The following is a 25186-nucleotide window of genomic DNA, read 5'->3' on the forward strand; positions in this document are numbered from 1 at the left end:
CAAACTCTCCTACAATTTGACCGATCAAAAGTGTATCACACACACACACATATATATATATATATATATATTCTTTTGGATGCTGTTTCTGTCTTTAGATTAGGTTGTGTTTGTATGTTCTCGTTCATGTTGTTATCCATAATTTTACCCAAAAGGGGCAACTGGACTTGGTTAAGGTTCTTAAGGTGTCACATCTGCTCCAAAAGGCTTCCTTGGTCCTAAAAGGTTTCATAATGCTGATGAATACCACTGCATTCACTTTTCTAAGAAGTTTGGTTTGAGTTAGCTATTTGATGCCATAAAAAGGGGAATGATATGCCATGATTGATGGCTCTGTTGTCAAATGTGGTTCCTGCAGGGCGATAATCACACTGTAGTATAACCTGCAAATTCCACACACTCTGTAATGTTGCATGTGTGCCAGTGTTTCCAGAGCGATGTGCGACACAGCCCTGAGCAGCTGTAGACTAGCAATCACAAGACATTGATGAGTTCATGAGGGAATTGCAAGATCATAATACTAAAAGGAGTCCAAGGTGAGTTTCGTATATGAACAACAGATGTTTTTTGCTTTTCTGAGGTTGATTTGATCTTAATTTTCATATTCTTTCTTTTATTTTTGCTTCAACCATGGACGAGTACATAAGGAAGCTAAAAGGTCTATGTTGTTGGAAAATAAGATGATATCAAATCCTGTGGTTTTACACCTCATTAATAAACTTTCCTTCGTCTATGGTCTTTTGACCCCCTGACTGATGAGTGACCTCTGGCTTGTGCCACAAAATGGGACATATTTTTGATACAGGGATGACATTTACAGTTGGGAGTCCATGTTTACATTGTATGGTACAATGTAAGACTGAAAAGTAAAAAGGTTGTTAAAATGTGTTAACTTAATGGCTATTCAAGCTCTATTTTCCTGAGTTTAAAGAAAACATTTGTAGTTTTAATGTAATTGTGCTCAGTTATTTTGACAATCATCCCTTTATCTGCATAGTTTTACCAGAATGCTTTGGGCACCAGACACTTTTGCACTATGAGTGAAGTTATCCAGAAGGATCTTTGGGGTTTTTAAATGGTAAGGGAAATGTGGGTGTGGTTAAATACCATAGCCTCATCAGGCAACCCCTAATGCACACATCTCTATTCTGACTCCAAATGCCATCACTACCCCAATATGCCAGCTACAATCATGGGGGTATTTTGGCTTCCATTTTGAACAATGAGAGGAGGCGGAGATGTACTGTCCATCCTTATATACATTCAGTAGGTAGAAAGCTTTTTAGGTCCATAGAGTTTTGAAAGAACACATTGTTTTAGTTGGCATTTTTTGTCCCTTCTGTCCACCAGGCTTCCTCCCTTGTTATTGATAATCCTTTTTTTTTTTTTTTTTTGCAAATAAACAAAGCAGCCACAGAAAGAAAACACAAATGTACAGAAAGATGTAACCTTGAAAACAGTTGATAAGGTAACAGAAAGTTTATCCAGTGAACTCACCTGGAAGTCGGTCACCAGGTCCCTTCCAAAGGTGCCAATGGGAGAGTCCCGAGACATGGACGTGACCGTGGAGAGAAAGCTGCTGGACTCTGTGAGGTTTGGCATGGGCGACAGATCCTCTGTCCTTTCTCTCAGCCCCTCCCCTACATGGTCCAGCTTCTCCATGAAGATGTGTAGCTCTGTGCGGAAAGCCTTCATGCGGGTGTTGATGGTGTCCAGGACTTGAGTGTCTGGTTTACTTCCTGATGCTGCCCCTCCTTCCAGACTCTCGCCTGTTGTCACCAGCAGCCTACCCTCAAAGATTAAACTGTCCGTGTCTGTAATGAGGCGGTCTACGGTCTTCCCGAGCCTCTCCGCCTCACGTTTAACGTTTGTGAATGACTCCCGCTCTTCCCTCCTGCGGTTGGCCAGCTCTGTGGCGCTAAGCTCACTGCCATCTGAAGGTTTGATGCTTCCGAACCCTGAGGTGGTGGTTGTTTTCTCAAACATATCTTCAGAGTCGCTCTCCCCTCCAATAGGACCCTCCCTCTTTGGATGGAGGAGAAGTAGCCGACCTGCCTCCTCTTCTTCAGCAGCGTCTCTCCTACCTGTGTCGCTGTCGGCATCACTGTCTCGAGGGCTTCCAGTTCGCAGGCCGAGGTGAGCGGCCAGGTCACAGCGCTGCACATTGGACATGAGGACTCGGTTTTCATACTGCAGCTTCATCACCTTCCCGCTCAGCTCATTGATCTGCAACCTGGCTGATTTAAGCTCCTCCATCATCATCCCGCTACTAGAGCCATTACCGTTCCCCCCGGGTTTAAATATTCCCCCCTCGCTTCCCTCCTCGCCAACAGAGCTGCTGCTGCTCGGACCAAACTTGAACCTGTTGAGTTCAGACGTCAGCTGCCTGTTGTGGTCCTCAATCTCAGAGATGGAGCGCCGTAGCAGCTCAGCTTCCTCCTCCACAAACTGAAGATGGCGACGGAGCTCACTTGCCGACTCTAGAGCATCACCTCCGTACGGCGATGATGGCATGCTGGAGAAAGGCTCCCGCCCAAAGCAGTCTCTTTCATACTGACAGCGGATGTCTTCGTTCTCTGCTCTCAGGCTACGGTTCTCCACCTCCAGCTCTACTATCTTCCTGCCAAGAATGTTCGCCTCTTCCTCCACCAGTTTGAGCCGAAGTCGCAGCTCAGCCTCCCGCGTCGTATGAGGACCACCACCAGCACACTCAGCCAGGGGAAGAGGACTATCAACATCCCCATAAACAGACTTATACTTCTGCAGCTCCTGCTCCAGTTCGTCCTTCTCCCGGCCCAGCTTCGCCATCTTTTTCCTCATCAGGCTGGACTCCTCTTTGGAGAACTGGAGCTGGCACCTGAGGTCTGCACTGTCCTCCTATAAGGGGGAAAAAGATGAGTAAAAATTACAAGAATAAAGCTGGCTCAGCCCTTTCACATTCCTTCCAGGCCTCTGGCTCTCAGCTGTAAGTTCATTTATTGTTATTGACATGGTAAATCTTAAGCTATTTTTACACATACACACATGGAAATGTATCAAAAACAGGCTGCCCCTGATATATTCTCAAATTCCTTGCTCACATTCTAACAAAATACATACAAGAAAAGGCCTAGGGTGGGAGGATGTGGACGAGGAAAATGAGTCAGATGCAATCATGACTATTTTTGGCCTTCACAACAATGCTACATTTACTTTTTGATAAACAAGCAGAAAATATAAAAGAGCAATTTTATAAGTTGCACAAAGATCACACCAGTTGCCTGCTGGTTGATGAACATTTGTTTTAATATGTGATCAATCTTTGGATTGAAGCAGATTGGCCTGCAACAACTGGTCAGAACGTTTAACACTAATCGACATAGAAGCTTGAAAATCTTTTAAATCTCTTTCATTATCAGCCATAGACATCTTCCATCCATCCATCCATCCATCCATCCATTCATCCATCCATCATCTTTTGCCTATCCAGGGTCAGGCCATGGTGGCAGCAGGTTGAGCAAGTCAACCCAGACATCCCTCTCCCCAGCGACACTTTCCTACTTCTTCTGGGGAGGCGTTCCAAGACCAAACAGGATATACAATCCTTCCAGCGCATTCTGGATCTTCCCCGAGGTCCACTCCCAGCCGGGCATGCCTGGAAAATCTCCAAAAGGAGGCCTCAAGGAGGCATCTGGAACAGATTCTCGAACCACCTCAATTGGCTCCTTTCAATGCGAAGGAGCAGCAACTCTACTCTTAGTTCCCTCTGATGTCTGAATCCTCACCCTATCGCTAAGGCTAAGCCCAGCTACCCTCCGGCGAACACTAATTTTGGTCATTACCCAGAGTTCGTGACCAAAAGTTTACTCTAGGGTGCTGAAAAAAGACACCGGCCAATCGTCGAACCTCGTATACAGGAGGAGCAATTTGTTTATACAGAGGACCAGCTCTTTACCCTTGCAAGGCTTCTTGAGGGAGCATGGAAGTTTGCTCACCCAGACTACATGTGTTTTGTAGAATTGGAGAAGGCTAACAGTCGTGTTTCTTGGGGGTCATGTTGAGGGTTACTGCAGGAATATGGGGTCCTGGAGCCACTGCGGCAAGCCATCAGGTCCCTGTAAAACCAAAATAATAGTTGTGTCTGCATGCTCAGCACAAAGTCACCGGCGCAGGTGTTAGTGCCGTACCCTCATAGCAAGAAGGTTCCTGGTTCCTGGGATCAGTTTGCAGCTGAGTGCCAAAACAGTTTGGATGAGAGAGTGCACCTCTAAGTCCAAGGCCATGGTTCTCTGCTGGACAATGGGAAATTGCTCCCTCTGGGTGGGGAGTGAGTCTCTGCCTCAGGTGAAGGAGTTCAGGTATCTTGGGGTCTTGTTCACGAGTGAGGGTACAGACATCTTTAGATGTCTTTTCAATGGGAAAATGCTCCCTGGGTACAATGTATTAAGAAAACTAAAACTGTAATGAGAATTTTAAATTTCTCAGCTCAGAAGATAAAGTAAAAGGTAATCATAATTTAGAGTTTCTTACCTGACTTGACTTCTTGTCTTTAAACGTTTCCCTGCTCCCTCGTCTCCTCAGTGCAGTCTGTCAAAGAACAAAGACACAGTATGTTAAACTTTTAATTTTAACATTTCTTCCCACATTCAGGACAGCTGCAGAAGGGAATCTGATTATAATGCACATTAGCATATCAATAAGAGGCTTTGTTATTCCAAAAATGTAGATCTCAGCAGTTTTTAGCTGCTATTGATATATCCATCTATGCCACTGTTTATACACACACATGCACACTAACAGATAATCATAATTATGATTATAACCACAGAAAATCTATGCAATGGAATAAATGTGTTTGCAATCATGATGCAAACTTAACCTGACGCTGACTCTGCAAAATGGCTGGAGAGCGTTAATCTATGTGCACGTCTTATGTAACATTTCCATCATCAGGTCAGTGCTGAATCTAATGAGGAAGTATTTACTCTGATGCAGACTGCAGATCACATGACGTAACGACAGACTGATTCATTCACACTGAAATGGTAATAGCCCTTATCACACAGCAACATCTGTTTAACACATTAGTCTTAAAACAAGTGAGTGGACAGCCACAATGAATGGACACTACATGAGATCCACATGCTGCTGGGTAAATCTTCCCGTAGGACAAGTCTGATCAGAGTTAAACAAATAAAACCCAAGAGGACAGATGATGAGGATGTTCTATCGTGTCTTTAGATGTACGATGCGGCTTCAGATCCCATTCAGAGCTCAGTGTGACAGACGTCTTATCCCGGCTCAGATTCAGTGACACATGGTGCTTCCACAGTGCTCTGGGTGGAGGGGGAGCATCTGCCTGTCCAGCGGGGAAATCTGTCCTGTGGCTAATACTACACATCGCACGCAAAGCCCGGATAAATCGGGCCCTTCTGCACACCAGCTTAGCCCCAGCCACTAATAAAATCATTCATTTTTATCAAGCGTGGATGCGTACTCCCACCATCGGCTGCAGCTCTGCAGAACATGATGGGGTCAGGATGGGCGAGTCAGAAGGAGAGAAGACGGGAGGAGAGAGAGGAAGAGGAAGAAATCCCCGTCTATAAATGCAGAGGGCACAGCTTTATATGTGAACCTTTTTTCCAGGAACAGGCTGCCGACCCTGCAGGGTTATTTAAAGGTTCTGATCATCAGTTAAGCTGTACTCCATTCTAAGAAGCATAACTTGATATTAATAATTCTGATCTCTGGGTCACAATCATATTTCATGATGTTCTTTAACTTTAATTTAAAATGACATGATACAGGGAAAAATACGCAAAGCAGATATTTTAGGAGCCAGAGGAGTGTCTGGTTTGACTTTTGTTGAAAATGGATTAAAATATTTGGTTTAAATCCAGTATTTGACTGAAAACTTGTTGTTCTATGAAGTAGATTACATCAGTGGTTCTCATCTGGACAGACGTCAGGACTAACCATCACCTCCTTATGAGAAATCACTACCCAGATTTCTAAAAATGTTTTATAAATGTTGAATTTTGGACCCTAAATGGAAGAAAACAACTGAAAAAGAGACAGAATGGAAAAAAAATTTAAGAAGCACACATTACAGAGGAGAATACATGCATTTTATTTTACTCTGTTTTCCTGGTACAGCACAGAAATTGGATAATTTCTCAAAGGGTTTCAAAATTATCTTGGGAAAACCAGTTTTTGATATCCGGGGAAACACAGACACTTGAGTCGAAATCTTGAGATGGAAATTTACTAGCAATCCCTGGAAAACCTAAGCAAATTTATTTCCAAAGAGGGCTTGCATCAGCAAAAAGTCTTACATCAGACTTTTTGCTCACTTTTTTTCCTGGTCCACATTTGCGACCCATTGGAAACTGCTTCATGGCCCACTTTTGAGAACCAGCTGAGAACCACTGCATTAGATGGTGGCCACATGTGGCGCACCGCCTACCTCTATGTGACCTGCAAGCCAACTTCAGACATTAAAAAAATGCATAAACATGAAGAAACCCCCCCTAAAAATCGGTCAAGAAAATTTTTTTTAGCATTTTTCTGAATGGTTAATGGTAGATAGTCAATGAACTTTAGCTTTTCTAGCTACTCAAAGTGCTTTTTACAGGTCATACCTACCCATTCACACTCATCCACTCTATATTCACACACTGATGAAGGCTGCAAGGTACAGTTGGCATCACTATTAACTAATCCCCATTCACATGCATCCATTCACATTCACACAACACTGACACAGCGGGGGGACTAATGTGGGGTTAAGTGTCTTGCACAAAGACACATCAACATGTGCCTACAGGAGCTGTGGATCAAACCTCTGACTAAGTTGAGATGACTGTAGACAATGACTCATATTTGAGCTTTCTTTGCAAGAAATTAAAAATTATTTAATGTATATAATACAATTGTAAGGCAGAATGTACACTCACTGACTACTTAATGAGGTACACTGTTGCATGCTGCAAAGAGAACATCATGTCAACAATAGTCTGTCCATCATTGTGCAGATGAAGCAGCTAACTCAAGATACAGCAACCGTGTCCTTGACATGTGAAAATGTTCTGGCGATTCCTCCTCAGGTAATACTTCTATTTTAGGGGACGCCCAAACAGAGATGAGTTTAGGGAGTAGCCACAGAAGTATTTTATAATATAGGTGTTTCATCCATATAGAACTGGCATTTTGGGAGCCTGAAAACTGTACTTGCGGAAACCAGGTCCCAGAGTGAACAAATCTGTGAACGCCAACTATTCAGTCTCCGTGTGTTCAACTAAGTGCATCTTTCCAGAAACAATTATGTCTTAGCCCACTTAACCGGCATGCTGGCATGCACGAGCCCGGCTAACAACAAAATCAACATGGCAGATTACATGATTGTGTTCATGCCTTCTGCTCTGCAACGACTGTAAGTAACAAATGGTCATGGAGAACAGCGTACACCATACAATCTTGGATCCACAATGGGGTGCAACCAAAGTTTTGGGTGTGCCTGCTCCATAATCTAGTTCTCTGTTTGTGGTGTAATTCTGTGGCAGCGTTACAGCGCCATTTACATGTCTGGCATACTACAGCGTTTTCAGTCGTTTTGAATAGTTTCATCCTTTGCAGACATTTCTTGAAACAATGCCGTGTTAAGGGAAAACTTTTTCAAAATGGAACATAAATATATCATTTTCTTCTCTGAGTGGACAGGGCCTTAAATATGTCCTGACAACCTGAACCAGGCCAGATCCAAAACAGTGGCTTTGAGTGTTGTGTCTTTGGAGCATTACATGTGTCAACAGTGACCTTCATAGTTCATTCATGATAGCTCTGTTAACATCAGCACAACTTTGGCTATGCTGGCCATTGCCATGGAAACCAATGCACAGTGTGACATTACAAACCTAAAACGCCTTTTAGCCATCTACACATAAATGCTTTTCCTCTGCCCCGGATCAGTACTGTGCCTGCTGTCAACCCACCTCCACCCCAGCATCCACCTTTAGGCTCCAACAGGATGATAACTCATCACTCCTCAGTTCTGCATGGAAAATAAATCTAAGAAGTTGGAGCTTGATGCCAAACAAATGTTATGCTGCCATAATAACAATAAATGCATAATAAATGCGTGAACTATAATGAACATGAGTTAACTGACTAAAATGTAGTTTGCTTATTAGAAAAGCAGAGTCTATGTGCCTACATGTGGTCTAGGTCTCAGTGAATTTGAGCTTGCAGAGTTGAAACAAATGGTTATTTGAGTTATTGTTGCCTTTCTGTAAGCTTTCTCCTCTGACCTCCTCTGCGATCAACAAGGTATTTTGGCTCAGAGAACTGCCGCTCACTGGATATTTTCTCTTTTTTGGACCATTCTCCACAGAGATGGTTGTGTGTGTAAATCCCAGTAGATCAGCAGTTTGTGAAATCCTCAGACCAGCGTGCCAGGCACCAACAACCATGGAGCATTTGCAGCCACTAAAATCACCTTTCTTCCCCATTTTGATGCTCAGTTTGAACGTTTAGTCCACTGTTTTGATTGTGTCTTCATGCATAAATGCTTTTGGAAAACTTGAGCATTTTGTGCTTAAAAATCTTCAAAAAAGACAAATCTGAAAATGCTTGAAATTCAAGTGCTGGATCAAGTTTTTCCTTCACACAGAGCTGAGTTGTCTTAAGGCCTGAAGTTAGCAAACAGAATCTAGTCTAACAGTGTTTTAACTGCAGCAGCTCGAGCACAAAGCTCTTCTTTCATTCTATCTCATTTCTCCTTTATAAAAAGCAAACGCTTCACTGTACGAGCTCTGTTGCCAGCCAAAATAGAGCAGCAGGACAGAGTGAATCATTCATGGCCAGACGGACGGAAAGTGTGAGGGTGAACCTGTTTTGCCCGGAGCAGGGATGAAACCTTGACTCAGTCTCTGGCTCTAGGACAGGAAGGGAGCGCCCGCTAAGAGACGGCAACCAAACATGAACATGACCACAGTGTGGGCAGCCACAGTCACAAAGGAAGCTCTCTGCTATTTTATACGTGCTTTATGAAATAAATCCTGTGGCAAACTTTAGCTTTAGTTTTATGATAACTTTCCTGAAGCACTGAATAAAACGTCAGACCCATACAAAATCCATTTTGACAGACTGAAACAGATTCTTTTGAATCTGCTGAGGTGTTTTTAAAGATCAAGATTTCCTCATTAGTGTTTGATCAACACGACTTTGAAAGAAAACTGGATTTCTGAGTTTCTAGCCCCTGTCTTTGCCCTCTTGTTGCCTGCAGAGTCCCTTTGAAGTTTCCATGTCTGATCCAAATTCAACCCCTACGCTGATGCAAAGACAGAAATCCACTCTGGGCTGAATGCAGATATTTGGATATTGCATGCATATTTTCAGGGCTTGGCATCAGTGCACGATGCTTTTGACACGTTTGATCTCGTAACAGCGATAACTGCCTGGTTTTTCCTTGAAAATCAGGTAAACAGTTTTATTTGAACCTATTTAACTGTAAAGTTCAGTTTAGTACTTGTAAAGAATAACTGCATGTCATATGTGCCTGTAAAACATGTGTAGTGCACATTTGCACACCTGCACAGCGCACTTTGCATTACTCATGACTAATTTCCATTCAACATGAACTCTTGTCTGATTTTATTGTTTCTCTTATGTTTGTTTTTTTTAATATGGGATCATTTTTATTGCATGTGACTTCAAACCCATTTTAACTGAGTACTATTTTACTGTTGCTGCTGTCCTTGTGTATTGTTGTCTTCTGTGTGCTCTGCAAACTAATTTCCTCTTGTGGTCCAATAAAGAGAATCTGAATCTGATATGAATGAAAATTTTCTCTTTCAGTTTAGCTCATACAACCAAGGCCTGTCTCAGGAATCCTTTCCAATAGGGCTGTCATGATACCAGATCATTATTAAAAGATTTATTTTTGGCCTTTTATGCCTTTATTCAGACAGTGACAGTCAGAAACTAGGGCAAGTTGAACATGGGTCACTCACTTTGAGGACCACATGGGGTACACTGGTAACCTCTAAGCAACTGGTGCCCTATGACACCAGTTTTTAAACTTTGATACCATTTTGGTAAAAATCAAACAATACTGATAAGTGTTGTGGTGCAACAGTGACAACTACAAAAGTCTTGGGCGCCAATGTAGCAGGTGCCCATAAGTAGAGGCTATAGTCCACAATTTACTGATCATGGATTCGATTCCTGGTCTCCGTGCATGTTTGTTGAATGTCTTCCCCCATTCTCTCCCCATATTCCCTGTCTCTCTCCAGCTGTTCTATCATGTAAAGGCGAATGTTCCTCCCAAAAATCTCTCAAAAACCCTACAAGCCTTGGTTTCATATATCGGTAAAATTCTTGTTTACAGCAACTAAAAGTTAGAGGAAAATTCCTGCATACTGTATAAATTGCAAAAATACAGAAATGTTGCAGTGTGGCAGCATTTGCTCAAAAACATGACTCATGATTTGTCCATACATCCATCCATATATCCCTCTCCCCAGCAACATTTTCCAGCTCATCCTAGGGAGATACTGAAGCATTCCCAGACCAGGTGGGATATATGGTCCTTCCAGTGAGTTCTGGGTCTACTCCAAGGGCTCCTCCCTGTTTGATACGCCTGGAAAACCTCCAAAATGAAGCAATTAGGAGGCGCCCTGATCAGATGCCCAAACCACCTAAACTGACTTTAATGTGAAGGAGCAGCGGCTCTGCTCTGAGCTGTTTGCATTACTGCTTATGGTACATGTAGGTTCTCATTCATCCAGGTCAGTGGTCATGTCTATCCAAATCTTCATCAAGGGGGTGAAACGGTAGTTGCCCCCTTGATGAGCAAAGCTAAGATACTTGAGGTCCTTCACCTGGTGCAAAGACTCACTCCACAACTGGAGGGATCAATCCATTGTTTTCTGTTAGTGGACCATGGCCTTGGACCACAATGCCTATTGGAGATCATCACTTAATCTGCATTTGCAGTTATGTAGTTCACAATTTGTAGTTTTTATTAATGCACATAAACTCAGACTGGACACAGTGACACCTGTGATACATCCCTTCACTTGTCTAAAACGAGGCGAATCACTTAAGCTGCATTTCCACCAGGTGGTTTGGTTTGATTGAGTACAGTTTGGTACGGCTCGGCAAGCCAAAATATCAAAATAGTTTTGCGTTTCCACAGACAGCTGTACCCTCACTTGGTGGGCATGCTGTAAAGGCATGAATGTGAAGTCACAAGCAGGGTGAGTCTGCTGGTACAGCCACAGAGTTATAGAAAAGATGAGTGACAAATCAGTAGGGAATAAGCATTAAACAGCTGTTAAAGTGTTTTCTTAAAAAATAATTACATCTTAATTATATTAACTGCAGTCAGTACAGCTCCTCAGCTGATGGAATACGTGTACAGAAACGTTTTGATTCATAACGGTACGTTAATTTGTGAACATATCCAGTCTATAACAGTTTATATGACATAATACAAAAGCTTGGAGCTATACCATAACAATTTGTCACATTAAAAATAAATTAAAAGTTTAACTGGTGTTAAAATTAAGTATGTTCAACAACCATAAAGCAATGTTCTCACAAGTACCTAAAGTAAGAAGTAGATGAATAACTATCTACAATACAGAGAATCAACTGATCTAAAGCTTCATATTTACAAAACTTCAGCATTAATTTAGTTTCACATCCATTGCAGATAGACCAGGCTGATGTGAGCCTTCAGGCTCTGCTTTGAGTTCTTAAAATCAGGTCCAGATAAACGTCAGGAAACTTGATTTGTGGCCACTGTCGAGTCCAAATATCCCCAATTTAAGCAGATAGCAGTCTGTTTTTCTACCGTTCTCAACCGCTCCTCACAGAGACATCCGTGTTTTGCAGCCCGGAGCTGAGTGGTCATGTCACATGCTGATATGACATCAGTGCAAACCCCTATTGTTGTGTGTGTAGCTCAACCTTTTTGGGACAGATAGGTAAGATTGGTATCCCTACGGAAGGGTGCCAAAAAAGTGGGGCGGTACGGGTCGTTTTTTTTGGAACCCTTTCCACCTTTTGCTCTATGGAAATGTAAAAAAAAATGCGTGCCGTACCAAACTAAACTGGACCGCTCAGTGGAAACGACATATTAGAATCAAGTAAAGTACCAAAGTATTGGTATAAAGTTACTATTAAATTAAGTAATACAAATGATCACAACCATTGAAAAATAAAGATGTGAAAAACAGAGTTGCACAAAAACAAATCTGACATTATAAATCCTTAAAATAACAGATGTTGCATTGTTTCAATCTGCTGATGTCAAAAAATGTAAAAACGCTGACAACCTTACGCTCCAAGACTTTAATCATGTTTATTCAACAATGACAGGCTGTAATTCGTGGTTTATTTAATTTATTTATTTACTGACTAAATCCGCCTGTGAATCCACATCCGTCCCAGTTGCCCCTCCCCCTTCCCCCTGTTGCTGGTCCAGTCCTGGCTTTGTGTCTGTGTCAGTATCTCCAACACCAGTTGTGCTTTAATTCCCCGCCCTAGTGACAAGGCTAATCTCTCTGGGGAGACAGCGGATTAGGCTGCATCTTGTGCAAAGCTCTGCAGAACCCCAGACTGCCACAACCAGGGATCCCTGTTCACTGTATAAACGAGTCATGTTAATGCTCAGAGAAACAACAGCATTATCACAGAGCAGAGGAATTAAAAACACAGATGTATGAGATGAAAGCAATGTTTTGAACCCAGTCTGGATTTAGATATACTGTATGTCAGTATATATTATTAATTGTCATTTATTTAGAAAAATGGTTTGTAAGAATGGTGATTATGCTTTAATACTACTTTAAATTCATTTGCAGGTAGAAAATCCATCCATTTTTTATAATAGAGGGGTCACAGGGGTTTGGAGTCAATCCCAGCCTCTCTCAGTGGTACACTGACTTACAGATAAACTATATGGATAAAAGTATTTGACCCCCTGCAGGGACTGTACTGACATTATTTTTAAATACATGTACTTTAATATGAAGTTGGACCCCCTTTGCAGCTATAACCACTCTTCTTAGAAGACTTTCCTCAGGATTGTGGAGTGTTTGGAATTTGTGCCCATTCATTCTGTAAAGCATTTATGAGGTCAGACACCAATGTTGGAGGAAGGCCTGAAGGCCTGGCTTGCAATCTCTGATCTAGTTCCTGCCAAAGATGCCCGATGGAGTTGAGGTCAGGGCCATTCAAGTTCTTCCACACATAACCATGTCTCTATAGTCCTCGCTTTGTGCCCTGGGTCACAGTCATGTTGGAACAGAAAAGCCCTTCCCCAGTTGTGCCACAAAGTTTAAAGCATGGAGTTCTATAAAATATCTTGGCATGCTGAAGCATTAAGATCGTCTTTCACTGGAGATAAGAGGACTAAACCAAACCTTGAAAAACAGCTCCATAACATCATCCCTCCTCCACCAAACTTCACAGTTGGCACTACATAGTCAGGCAGGTTATGCTCTCCCGGCATCCGCCAAACCCAGACTCACCCATCTGACTGCCAGAGAAGCATGATTCCTCACTCAATATAACTTTTCCACTGCTCCATAGTCCAGTGCCTGTGTGGGCTTACACCAATCTATCCAACACTTGGCACTGGACTTGGTGATGTGAGGCTTGCATGCAGCTGCTCAGCCACGGAAATCTTGGCTGTATGGATAAATTTGTGGGATTTTAGGCAGGACAAACAGACCTACATCAGCTGAAGTCTCTGCCTTTTTCATTCTCTTTCTTATAGTTTAAAGTCTTTTTAAAGACTGAAGTTTTAGGTCTAACCAACAATATTGATATCGATATTGGTATCGATATTGGTATCGATATTAGTATCGATATCAATATTGGCTAAAATGAATATGTAAATATTGGAAAAAGGCAAAAACCTAACATTGTGCATCCCTAGTTAGTCATTCCAGTCCTCCCCTAACCACAGGTATAAGCATGCTTGTGTCCTGTATGGACACAAGCAGCCTGCAACATAAACCAGATCTTTCCCCTGGACCAGCAATGAGTTGGTTCCATGAGAGCCAGCTCTCTCAATATGGAAAAAAAGACTTGGTGTTAAGTTAAGTACTAGCTCTGAACCAGCCCAGGAACTGGTTTGGTGAAAAGGGGATGATAGAAAGAAACCCGTCTGACAGGATGCTCCCGGAACCTTCCTGATGTAAGGTAACAGCGCTAACCTCGTCACCATTTAGCAACCACCTGGAAAGACATGGAAATTACAAATGCTAAAGATCATGGAAGCTTCACCCTTACATTTTCTGTTATTATGAGTGTTGATTGTTTTTTATTCAAAAAACCAAGATATTCAGGAAACAGACAAAAATATAAAGTTGAAAAAATAGCCTCAAAATATAAAACATCATTTTTGCTGCAACCTAGAAATCTTTAAAATCAAGTATTCAAGAAAATCCCCTTACACTCTTTTTTTTTCTTGAACCAGGCTGTAACCACTCTACTAGTATTTCTGCCATGATGCATTTTGATATCAGACCTAATGGAGATCCCCTGGTTTTTGCAAGTGGACACTTAAGGAGCTGATTTTTTGCACCCAACCAACACTGCAGGTTGCCACGTCTTTACACCAAGCACCAGAGAAGATAAAAACACCTTAAAAGTTCAATAGACAAATTGTTTTAGAAAGTAAGCCACTAAAGTTGTCAGTAATGTTAAAAGGATTTCCAAGGTCCTCTGGTGGATTTGCTGCTAAATGTAATTGCACACAGAAGAGATCAGACATGAGTTTTAGTCGGATAACCCCCCTCATACTCCCACAATCCTAATCACCCTGTACAGGATCAATAAGATTAGAGTTTCACAAAGAGAGGGCACATAAACAGTGCAATGGGAGACAGGAGGACAGGGTCACTGGAACAGATGGTCTATCCTTCCATGCTGGAGTACCCAAAGCTGAACACTAAACCTCATCCTGAGTGACAACTGCTCTCTGACATTGAACCTTTGACACCAACTGATGGCTCAGAGTAAACATTGCAAGTGTGTCATTTAGGGAAGCCCCAACCAGGGTTTTCCGGATCACCTATTTGTGAAATCTATTGATATTAGAGATGCACATGATTCGCCAGTCAAACCATTATACATCTGATGGTAGTCGGCACCAGAATTACTACACTGTTAACCTAAACCTTTATATTTTTAATCAGTCCATGCCCACAATCCTGTTCAAACGCTCTGTCTGAACTGCATAGCAGCTGCTCATCACTAGCAGCTCCAGTTAATGACTACTGCTCTGCTGCCACAATGCTCTTTAACCCAGATGTAAACATCGGTGGACTAAAGCACCGTTTGCATCTCGTAGGAACAGATTCTGTTAACCTGGAACAGCAGAGTGTTAACCTCAGTGTCAGGCCTGCCCACAATTTCACTGGGCTCTTGACAAACCCAGTGAACGGGCCCCCCCTAGTTGGGATTTCTTTTATCATATCAATGAATGTGTGTTGGATCAGCAGCAATGGTGCAAGTCTTTGTGACACTTTTCATCAACTGAACACACTTATTCTTCCCATTTGTCCCATTTTTGACCCATTATTACTGCTTAAAGCCTACACATTTACCTTTGTAAGCCAATTATAGACATTACACTCTTTATTGACAGTTTTTGACAACAATTTTCTATTTTTTGCCCATTTTCGCCACTGAATACCAATTTGTGCGACTTTCTGCCTAATTTTTGCCTCTTTCCATCCATTTTAGCCACTTTGGAACATTTTGGCTCTATCAGCCCATTTTTTAAAATCCCATTTCACCACTTGTTCTGCCCATTCTTACCACTTTAGATCAATTTTTGTCACCTTAACCCCTTTTCACCAGCCTTTCTGCCTGTTTTTGCCACTGTTAACACATTTTTCTCATTATCTGTATATTGTTGCATCTGTTAACCCATTTTTGCTACTACTACCTTCCTAGTAACCCTCTTATAACCTTGTTTTATGGCCATTTTTGCCAATTTCAGCAGCAATTTGCTGTTTTTACGTGCATTTGTGCCACTCTTGCCCCTTTTCTACATTTTTTGCGTATTTTGCCACTTTAAACCAATCTGTACCCATTTCTACCTATTTTGACAATTTTTACCACTTTAAAATCCCAATCCCAATCTGAGCCTATTTCTAACTATTTTTTGTCTCTTTTCACATATTTTGCCACCTTTAAATCCTAATTCATCCCCTTTTCTGCCATTTTTATAACTTTTGCCCCATTTTTGCCACTTTCTCCCATGTGGTTGGCTCCTGTTGTATGATTTTGCCACTTTAAACACATTTGCTACCTCTCAACCATTCTAAGTCTGTTTTGACATTGGCATGAATTTTAAAAAATGTTTTTTGATAAAATTCATTATTTTTCAGTTGAAAAATTAAATGTGGTTATAACAGCTCACCCCAGTAAGCCCCTGAAAACTCTTCCCTTTATCCCCCCTTATAGGTGGCCTTGCTCAGAGTATCATATCAGTGGCTACAAGCATTAATTCTGACTGGTTCCTGATCAATCAGGTCATCTTTATTTTTACCTATAATTTCCCTTTGATGCCCTAAAAGGTCAATGTATTTAGCAGTGCACTACTTTTTCTTTGTCACACTCCATTTTAAAAAGAGAATCTAAGAACAGTCTATGGCACTTGCATGTTATTTCATGCTTGTTTGTACTCACAACACAACTAGTCTGACTTCTGCTCCATATCTTTACATTTGTCAAAGTCACAGATTATTTTTGGCTCTCAAGCAGCGCTGCCTCTGAGTGTTTGCTGTGAAACTAAAACCCTATTTCCCTGCTCTTTCTGGGACTGCATTTCTTCCACTTTAACACACAATTGCACTCAAAAAAGGCCAAACACAGACCTCTGTCCTCATCACCATCTGAATGCTCTCACAAACCTGTTAGCACGGGTTAGCGGCAGCCAGTCATGCAGCCGTGCAGGCTGGCAGCCTGTAGTACTGGTGGGGCTGGTTTTACTCCCATGAGCCTCTGCCAGCCTGCAGGATTAGCAGATTGTGGTTACACAGTCATTACCCAGCTGGGGCTGAATGAACCGGACCCTGCTGTGTGCTTGGACTGACTCGTTGACTGACTGATTGACTGACTGACGGGTGAGCCGTCAACTCTTCTCTGGCCTTCTCGAGTATATGCTTCCTAGATCCTCCATTAGTGAGTGAACGTTTGAGCTGCAAAGTAAGGTCATTAGTGACCTTTTTAAATTCTTTATATATATTAAAGATTATGGTTCATGGTTAGCTTGAAAATTTAAGTTTTTTTAAGGTGAAAGAGGGGCTGAGGGTTACAGCTTTGGATTTAAACAGACAGTGAGGACTGAGGTTAGGGTCAAGGTTAAGGGCAGGATGTGGATTAAATGAGGCCTTCAAACGGAAATATTCAGGTCAGTTATGGCTCAGAAGTCAAACCACAAGATGGCTGCCCTGGTGGGGAATATCAGGCTCACCCTGGTTTGAGACAAGTCAGAGTCTTTATTTGCCCAATTAGTTGCTCCCATAGACTGTTTAAAGTGTTGGAGAAAGCCTGGGAGATGTCAATCATTGGCTACTGAGGTGGTCTCATGAAGGCTATCTGTGGAGGTCACCCATATAAAAAACGCTGTCTCAACCTAACATCAGGTCAACGTTAAAGTCTAGTCCTAATCTTGCGGAAAAACAGCGACAAAGCACTGGCATTTAGTTTTATCAACCACCAACCTTAACCCAACAGTACCCCAATGGTTACTTCCCACAAAACTGTTGATAGGCTGTTGTCATGGAAGCAGACTGCTAAGGGGGCACACGATCAGCAGGCTAAATGTCACTAGCTGACTGAGAGCCATACAGGGTTGTGTAAGCAGAGGAGTAGCAATTATCCAATGGCGGTTCATGGAGCATGGAGAGCACTGCTCAGACCAATCAGCGTTAATTGAGGAGAATGAGGCGGTAGCTATGGGCAGGGTTTAGTTGTACTCAAAGCCATTTGCTATGGCTTCCCCTGGTGCGGTGATAAGCTTGGATATAGCTCTAGTATAGCGGCATTTTTTAGAACTGGACACGTTTCTGCATGAAATAAAGAATATAATTCATCTGTTAACCCATTTTTGCTACTACTACCTTCCTAGTAACCCTTTTTAACCTTGTTTTATGCCAATTTTTGCTCATTTTAACTGCAATTTGCTGGATTTATGTGCTTTTTTTGCCACTTGTTGCCCCTTTTCACTACCTTTCCCTACCTGTTTAGCCACTTTATTCTGATTTCTGCCTATTTTGACAAATTTTTTTACCACTTTTAAATCCAAATCCACCACCATATTTGCCAGTTTTTGCTAATTCAAGCTAATTTCTGCCACTTTCCATCCGTTGTTTTGCCTCTTTTAACTCATTTTTGCCTCCTTTGACCAATTTTACCACTGTTTACTTCTATTTAACCACTTTTCTGCCCATTTTTGCCACTTTTAATGCTACTTTGCCCCATTTTTTAGACCACCAGCAGGTTTCAGCTCCTCTGGTCATCCATAACACGCCCGGGGACTAGTGGCAACCCTACTACCTTCCTGGACAATACCCTTGGCTGTGCTTACTTGCCTGCCTCATTTGCCCCTTACATGTGCCCTAAAGGAGTGGTCTGTGTTACTTTTTCAGCAGATTTTTTTCCCATGCCCCTGATGATATGCAAAGACATCCAGAGCATGACCAGGGTTGTGTCAATCTTTCTGGCCTCAGGGCTTAGTTGCCATCACACGTCTTATTCAGCCTCAATTTTTGGCCTAAACATGCCTTAAACTTAGACACACTACTGTATGTAAGTGCTACAATGAAACTGTCCCAGTGGGTTAGCGTAGCGTGATTGTATGGGGTTCTGTTGTGCAGTCTGAGGTAATTAAATGCTGCTTAAATAACGAATTCATCAAGACCACTCAAGTGAATTGTACCTCTCTTTAATCAGTAGAGCCCAATTTAACTTAAAAGTGTTAGGAATTAGTGTGGATTTATTATTTAATCTGTGTTTAAAACAAAGTCTGGCTATGACTGGATTTAAATTAGTAGGTTGGGTGGAGGGGTTCACCAGGGGACAGGGTAAAGATTAAGCATGTCAGGACGAATTTGGGGTTAAAGCTTAGATATTTGGGCACTTAACCTTAACCTTAACTCTAGCCGTCTTCTTCTATTTAAATCCAAAAATTCCCTCAAAGCCTCCTCCACATGCATGTGTGCCTGAATGTGTTCATGACTGTTAATGTAGCAGTAAGGCATCCAGAGGATGACATCAGGAATGTGCCTGATGGGTGTGACTGTGTTTTTATTCTCAACTGTTATTTCCAGCCATGATCCGCTCTGCACTACAATTACTGAAGTGTCACAAGTTACCATTACAGTGTTTGTTTGTAGGTGTGGAGCTGCTTCTGTCATCCATTAGTGTCACTGCAGGTCTCTGGGGAGTTTATTCAACAGATGATTAAAAGCAGATTGTTCAGCATGTTGCTCAGTGAGTCTCTGCTGCTGAAGGGAAAAGATTACCCTGCTGTAATCTGACTTCTTGGTGTTTTTGCAAAGTAAAGGAAGAAAAACGTGTATTATGATATGTTTTTTTTTGACATTTTTGGAACAAGGACTGGGTGACATCAACAAAAAAGTCCCAACAAATGGAAGATAAAGTATTTCAGGGGCAGAGGATGAGTAAGAAAGGGAACACAGCGAGTGTATTTTGGGCTGCATCTGTACTCAACAGCCTGGCCTATTTATGATTTTGCTCAAAGACCGAGGAGCATCAGCAGCAGCAGCAGCACCAGCAGCAGCAGCGGTGGCGTCTGGCTCTGGTAATGGGATTTAACAGGAAATGTGGTGTGAGCAGGGAAACGGGGCAGGATGGAGGGCATGCTGGGGGTGGAGGGAGGGAGGGCGGAGCACAAAAGGAGCTGTGACGACCGCTGGATGCAGATAAACCCCTTCTGAGCCCTGACAGAGGAGGCTAAGACTCCAACACAACAGAATAAATATCTCTCACCCGGCGGCAGAGCTCAGAGAGATAAGTCGCTATGAAATGTTTAGAGGCAGATTATATTAGCCAGATCTGGATGAATGAGAGCTCAATCTGGAATGTAATCCGCTCCAATAAATTAATTAATACTTCATGCACACTTGAATGAACGCGCACAAGTGTCGCATGCTCTCGTTTTATCAATTAATTTAAATTTTTGCTATCCAAGGACGTCTTTTAGTTATTTTTTCATAGCTCCTGCTGCACTGTGATTTACAGTAGTGAGCTATTTTTATGAGTATGATCAATCTGTGGCTTGCACCACCTGCAGTAGGTCTGAATATACTGCATGAGCCAAATACAATCCATGCAACCCACTGGAATTCAATTTGCAGGTTGCAAATGATGCACAAACCTCCCCATTGCTCATAAGCTGTTGCAGAGACGTATCAAAAAAGCCCTAAACCAATCAAAGCTAACAGAATTAAGGTAATCCAGTAGAGTGCGCTGCTCAGTCAATGTGCACACATGTTGTTAGTGTGCACACGCGTGCTCATCTGCAGTCATCACTCTCCCACGTGTGTCTGGGAACGTGTGGGAGCGTGTTTTTTCTGCATTTGTCTGTGCGTTATTGTTCTGCTGCATGGGTGAGAGGGGTTCCAGGGTTCATATACATCGGCCTGTGTATGCACATACTGTTGGTTTGGCAGTGAGACAGGCTGACTGCAGCACTCTCTGAGGTCATTTCAATGTCAGGCCTTCCCCCGGCGGATGTGAGCATCTTGTAAACAGACTGTGGCCACTCCATCGCCCCTGCATCTTGTTATCAATATCTGTCAAGAGATTGCTCTTCAGCTCTGCGGTTATTATGAAATCCTGATTGTTGAAAGCACGAGAGAGGAGACTGTGAAAGCAGAAGCTTTGGAGAGAATGCATAATTAATCTTTACATGCAGCAAATTCTAAGATGCTGTTTTATTTGGATAAAATTCAAAATGGGCAAGCATTTCACTGGTCAGAATAAGACATCAGACAGCTTGTAGGCTGCATTAATCAGTGTTATTAAATTAATGATAGATAAACTATGACATTTAAAAGAGGTTGCCAGAAGTGATAAGTTCAAAAGAATAATTATAAAACTCTGCAGTCTCTGTTCTCAGAAGCATCAAAGCAGTTTTAAATTCCTTTTTTAGCATTCTGGCCAGTATTTTGTCTGTATTCATTCACTCTAACAGCACTTTTCAGGTCATTCTCAGATGCAGCACATCTTTCTGAACTCTTTTTAACCCACTGTATTTAAATGTCTGCATGCATACATATCTTTAAGTGCTACTTATCACAATAAATGATATGCATGTATATGATTGGTGCAGCATGGGCGATATTACAGACCAGACTGTTGTGGTGAAGAGGGACCTGAGCCAAAAGGCAAAGCTCTAAATTTACCAGTCAATCCTTGTTCCAACCCTCACCTCTAGTCCTGAACTTTGGGCACTGACCAAAAAAAAAAAAGAGATTGTAGATTCAAGCAGTCAAATCTAACTGGCAATCTATCCATCCATTTCATTTAATCAGTCAGTTCATGGAGAGCTTACTACGCCACAAGATAGTATAAAATTGTAGTCAAAGACTAAAATTGCCATAGTTATTGGAATGTATTCTATAGCCAAGGCTTTTCTTTCAAGAACTTATGTAACATTTCATTATCACCATTTCTAAATAGCAGTACTTTCATGTAGGATTTATAAAACACTCTTCAATAGAGAGGATGGCCATGAACACACCTGGCCTGTACTTTAAAAATACATTCAATTCATATCAAGATTTCTCACTAACAGAATGTAGACAGAGTTTCAAAGCATGGCAAATGTGTTGTTTCATGAACTCCTTTTATTGTATGTGCTATATCTTTTTCAGACCTGCATTGTTTGATTATTTGCAACAAAGATGCATAAGGCCAAGTCTCCTGATAAATCAAACAAACAAACAAAAAAAATGTGAATGGTATGCATTTCAGCTACTGCATTCAAATAATAATAGTAGCAGACATGGGTTAAATGGGTTAGAAAACTGGGCTTAGAAGTAATGAAAAGGGGTTAATAGCAGCAAAAATGAGTTAACAGGGGCAACAATAGGTGGAGGCAAATGGCAAAAATATGTAACAAGTGGCAGGAATGGGAAGACAATTATGCAAAATAAGATAAAAAAGTGGCAAAAATTGGTGGAAAGTGTGGGGAAATTACATTTTAATAATAAGAGATCTGGGTTCAAATAGCAAAATCTCTATTAAGTGGTAAAAATTGACATAAAATGAGGCGAAGCTGGATGAAAAAGTGGCAGAAAATGGTTAAAAGATGCAAAACATTTGAAAAGTGGCAAATACATCTTTAAAGTGGCAAATGGTGGTAACAAACAGTAAAATGTGGTTAAAAGGGCAAAAATGGGCTTAACAAGTAAAGAAAAGGGTTAATACTGGCAAAATGAGTCATGAGGCAACAATAGTGGAAAGTGGAAAAAATTGGTAAAAAGTTGTAGAAATGGGCAGAAAATGGAACAAAATCGGAATAAAACATGACAAATATATATCAAAACAGGCAAAACTTGGTGCAAAGTGACAAAAAAGGGGTAGAAAATGTGGTGAAATAGGATTTTAATACTAATAGGTTAAAACAGAAAACATTTTTATATAGTGGCAATATGGACAGAAAATGAGGCAAAATAAGATGAAAAAGTGGCAAAATGGGTTAAAAGAGGCAATATTTTGAGAAACTGCAAAATTATCTATAAAGTTGCAAAATGGGTTTATCAAACGGCAAAATGTGGAAAAAAATAGTTGGCAAAAATGGGCCTGAAATGTAATGAAAAATGTCAATAGTGACAAAAATGAGGTAACTGTGGCAACAATGGGTGGGAAGTGGCGAAAATTGGTCAAAAGTGGTAGAAATGGGCAGAAAATGAGGCCAAATCTGATGAAAAAGTGGCAAAAATGGACAGAAAAGCTATTAACATGTGATTGGAAAATGAACAAAACAGATTAAAAGAGGCAAAACTGCTAGCCAGGGCGCCAGCCCCAATGCTCACGATCTAACACACATACTTTAATACTATCAATAAATCAGAACTGGGGAGGGCCCGTTCTCTGGGTTTGTCAGGGGTTCAGCTAATTCTGTGTGCAGGTCTGTGTCTGATTCTTCCTCCAGTCCATGAAGGCAGCATGTAATTTATGGCCGAAACTTTCTAATCGTATAATACAGGAAATCCATGATCTATATCACCATGAAAATCAAATTAACTCATAAGCTGACTCAGAACTATCTGTGAACCATATTTCAGACTTATTGGATTAGAACTTCTCAAGATGCCAGGATAACAAACGAAGGTCAGTGGAGACCTACAGATGCTTGGAGTACAACCACCATACTAATAAATGCTAAAGCAAGCTTCCAGTTTCATACACAGTGTAATTTGTTGGTGTTTTGCAGTGAAGTGTGTGCATTAACAGGTGTGTAACCTGGGCTGTAAACAGTGGTGTTATTTTTGGTTGCTCACTGGAGGCTTGGAGGTCCTATAGCAGCCTTTAGGTTGAAAAACATGAATTCTCTGAGGAACCACTCCAGCAGCCATGGCAACCTCCGCTGACATGCTCAGGTTATACATCATCCTGTGCTGCAGCATGACTGCCACTCACCCCGCTGTGTCTGTGTGATTTAATGTTTGTGAGTGGGTGTCTGTGGGAGGTGGCGTGCGAGCAGCAGAGGGTCACTCTCATACCGTTCCTCTTGGCTAAGCCGGCCCTGACCTCAGTCTGAGACTCAACATGCATTAAACAGAAGCACAATAGAGCTTTTATGGGGCGTGTCACTACGCTTTCACTCAAGCTTTACAAATCTCCCTCAACAACCCGACGGCCTGGCATGCTGCTCGCAGAAAACACGTCGCTGTGGTGCCAACTGGCCCAAACCGAAGGTGCAGGGTTAGAGAAGCTAAAACAAACAAAACGAAGAAACTCAGGAGTTTTTGTACTAATCCCTTGTTAGAACACAGCAATGCTGTTGTGAACAAAACAACACAGGTAGTGCAATTAGCCGCTAATCAGTATTAGCAATTTTCTTGATTAGAAAACAAGGGAACAGTTTAGCTAGCATGATACACATGCGCTGAGTGTTGCTTCAAACACTGAAACAGGTTTGACAATGTAACTCGAGCTCAGCCATGTGATGACACATCACCAGTGTGGGGAGGTTACCAGAATGATACATTAAAGTTGCTGGCAAACAGGTTCTCAAATACCTCCAGTGTGCAATGCTGAGTCGGCAGATCCCACGGTAAGGAGAGAGAAAGGAGGCTACACTTCAGTGAGCGCTCCATTAGCAGATTTAGCTTCCCTGAAAAGTATAATTACCATCAGCTCAAAGCCCTTTCATGACACACAGATTAATTCATATTCATATGAGCTCAAACTCTGACCAACATGCGTAACAGGAAGGTAATCTGCATATTCTTCCTAAGTGCTAAAGTAATAAATGGTGAGCAAAGTGACAGCTCCACAGTTTTAAAACAATATATCTGGGAACCTTAAGCAGCTGATAAAGAGGATTAAATGAAGGTAGCACAGGCTGTTGAGATTTCTGTAAAGAAAGTGACATATTAAATCAAGAGGGAGGGCATGAAGAGCCCTTTAAAGAGTGACCTGTATACACCTAGAAAGAAGAGAAATAATGGACACAAATATTCAAATGCCTGACCACTACACTAGCAGTGACATTGTATTCAAATACACATACTTTAAAATAGTCCTCCCCCCTCCTGCAGCCTCCACTCTTCTTGGCAGGCTTTCCACAAAATATTGGAGTGTTTCTGTGGGAATGTGTGTCTATTTAATCTGGAGAGCATTTATGAGGTCAGGCACTGATGTTGGACGAGAAGGCCTGGCCCGCAACCTCCTTTCTAGTTCCTAAACGCTTCCACTTTCTATAATATCACTCACAGTTAACTGTGGAATATCCTGCAGGGATGAAATCTCATAAACCTTATTACAAATCCACCACAGTACCACGCTTGAAGACTTTGAAGTCTTAAGAACGGCCCACTTTGTATCTCAAATGGTTGCAAATGGAGACTGCATGGCTCGGTGCTTGACTTACACATGTAGGTCTGATTGAAACACTTGAATTCAACAATCTGCAGGCGTGGCT

General features: G+C 41.7%; 1 protein-coding gene across 5 annotated transcripts in view; it reads right to left on the bottom strand.

Moving 5' to 3' along the window:
• The window catches only part of LOC121519574 (microtubule cross-linking factor 1), a 144147-nt gene that overhangs the window by 65855 nt on the left and 53106 nt on the right, over positions 1-25186 (bottom strand). For all 5 annotated transcript variants that reach the window (XR_005992713.1, XM_041802330.1, XM_041802329.1 and 2 more), the window contains exons 4-5: positions 4510-4566; positions 1498-2877 (exon numbers count right to left, since the gene is read on the bottom strand). Coding sequence is in view for 4 of the 5 variants with exons in the window: in XM_041802330.1 (XP_041658264.1) it covers positions 1498-2877; positions 4510-4566 (1437 nt within the window). In the remaining variant the exon portion in view is untranslated. The remainder of the gene's footprint in view (positions 1-1497; positions 2878-4509; positions 4567-25186) is intronic.

This window comes from Cheilinus undulatus, linkage group 13 (assembly GCF_018320785.1).
Source record: "Cheilinus undulatus linkage group 13, ASM1832078v1, whole genome shotgun sequence".
NCBI lineage: Eukaryota > Metazoa > Chordata > Actinopteri > Labriformes > Labridae > Cheilinus > Cheilinus undulatus.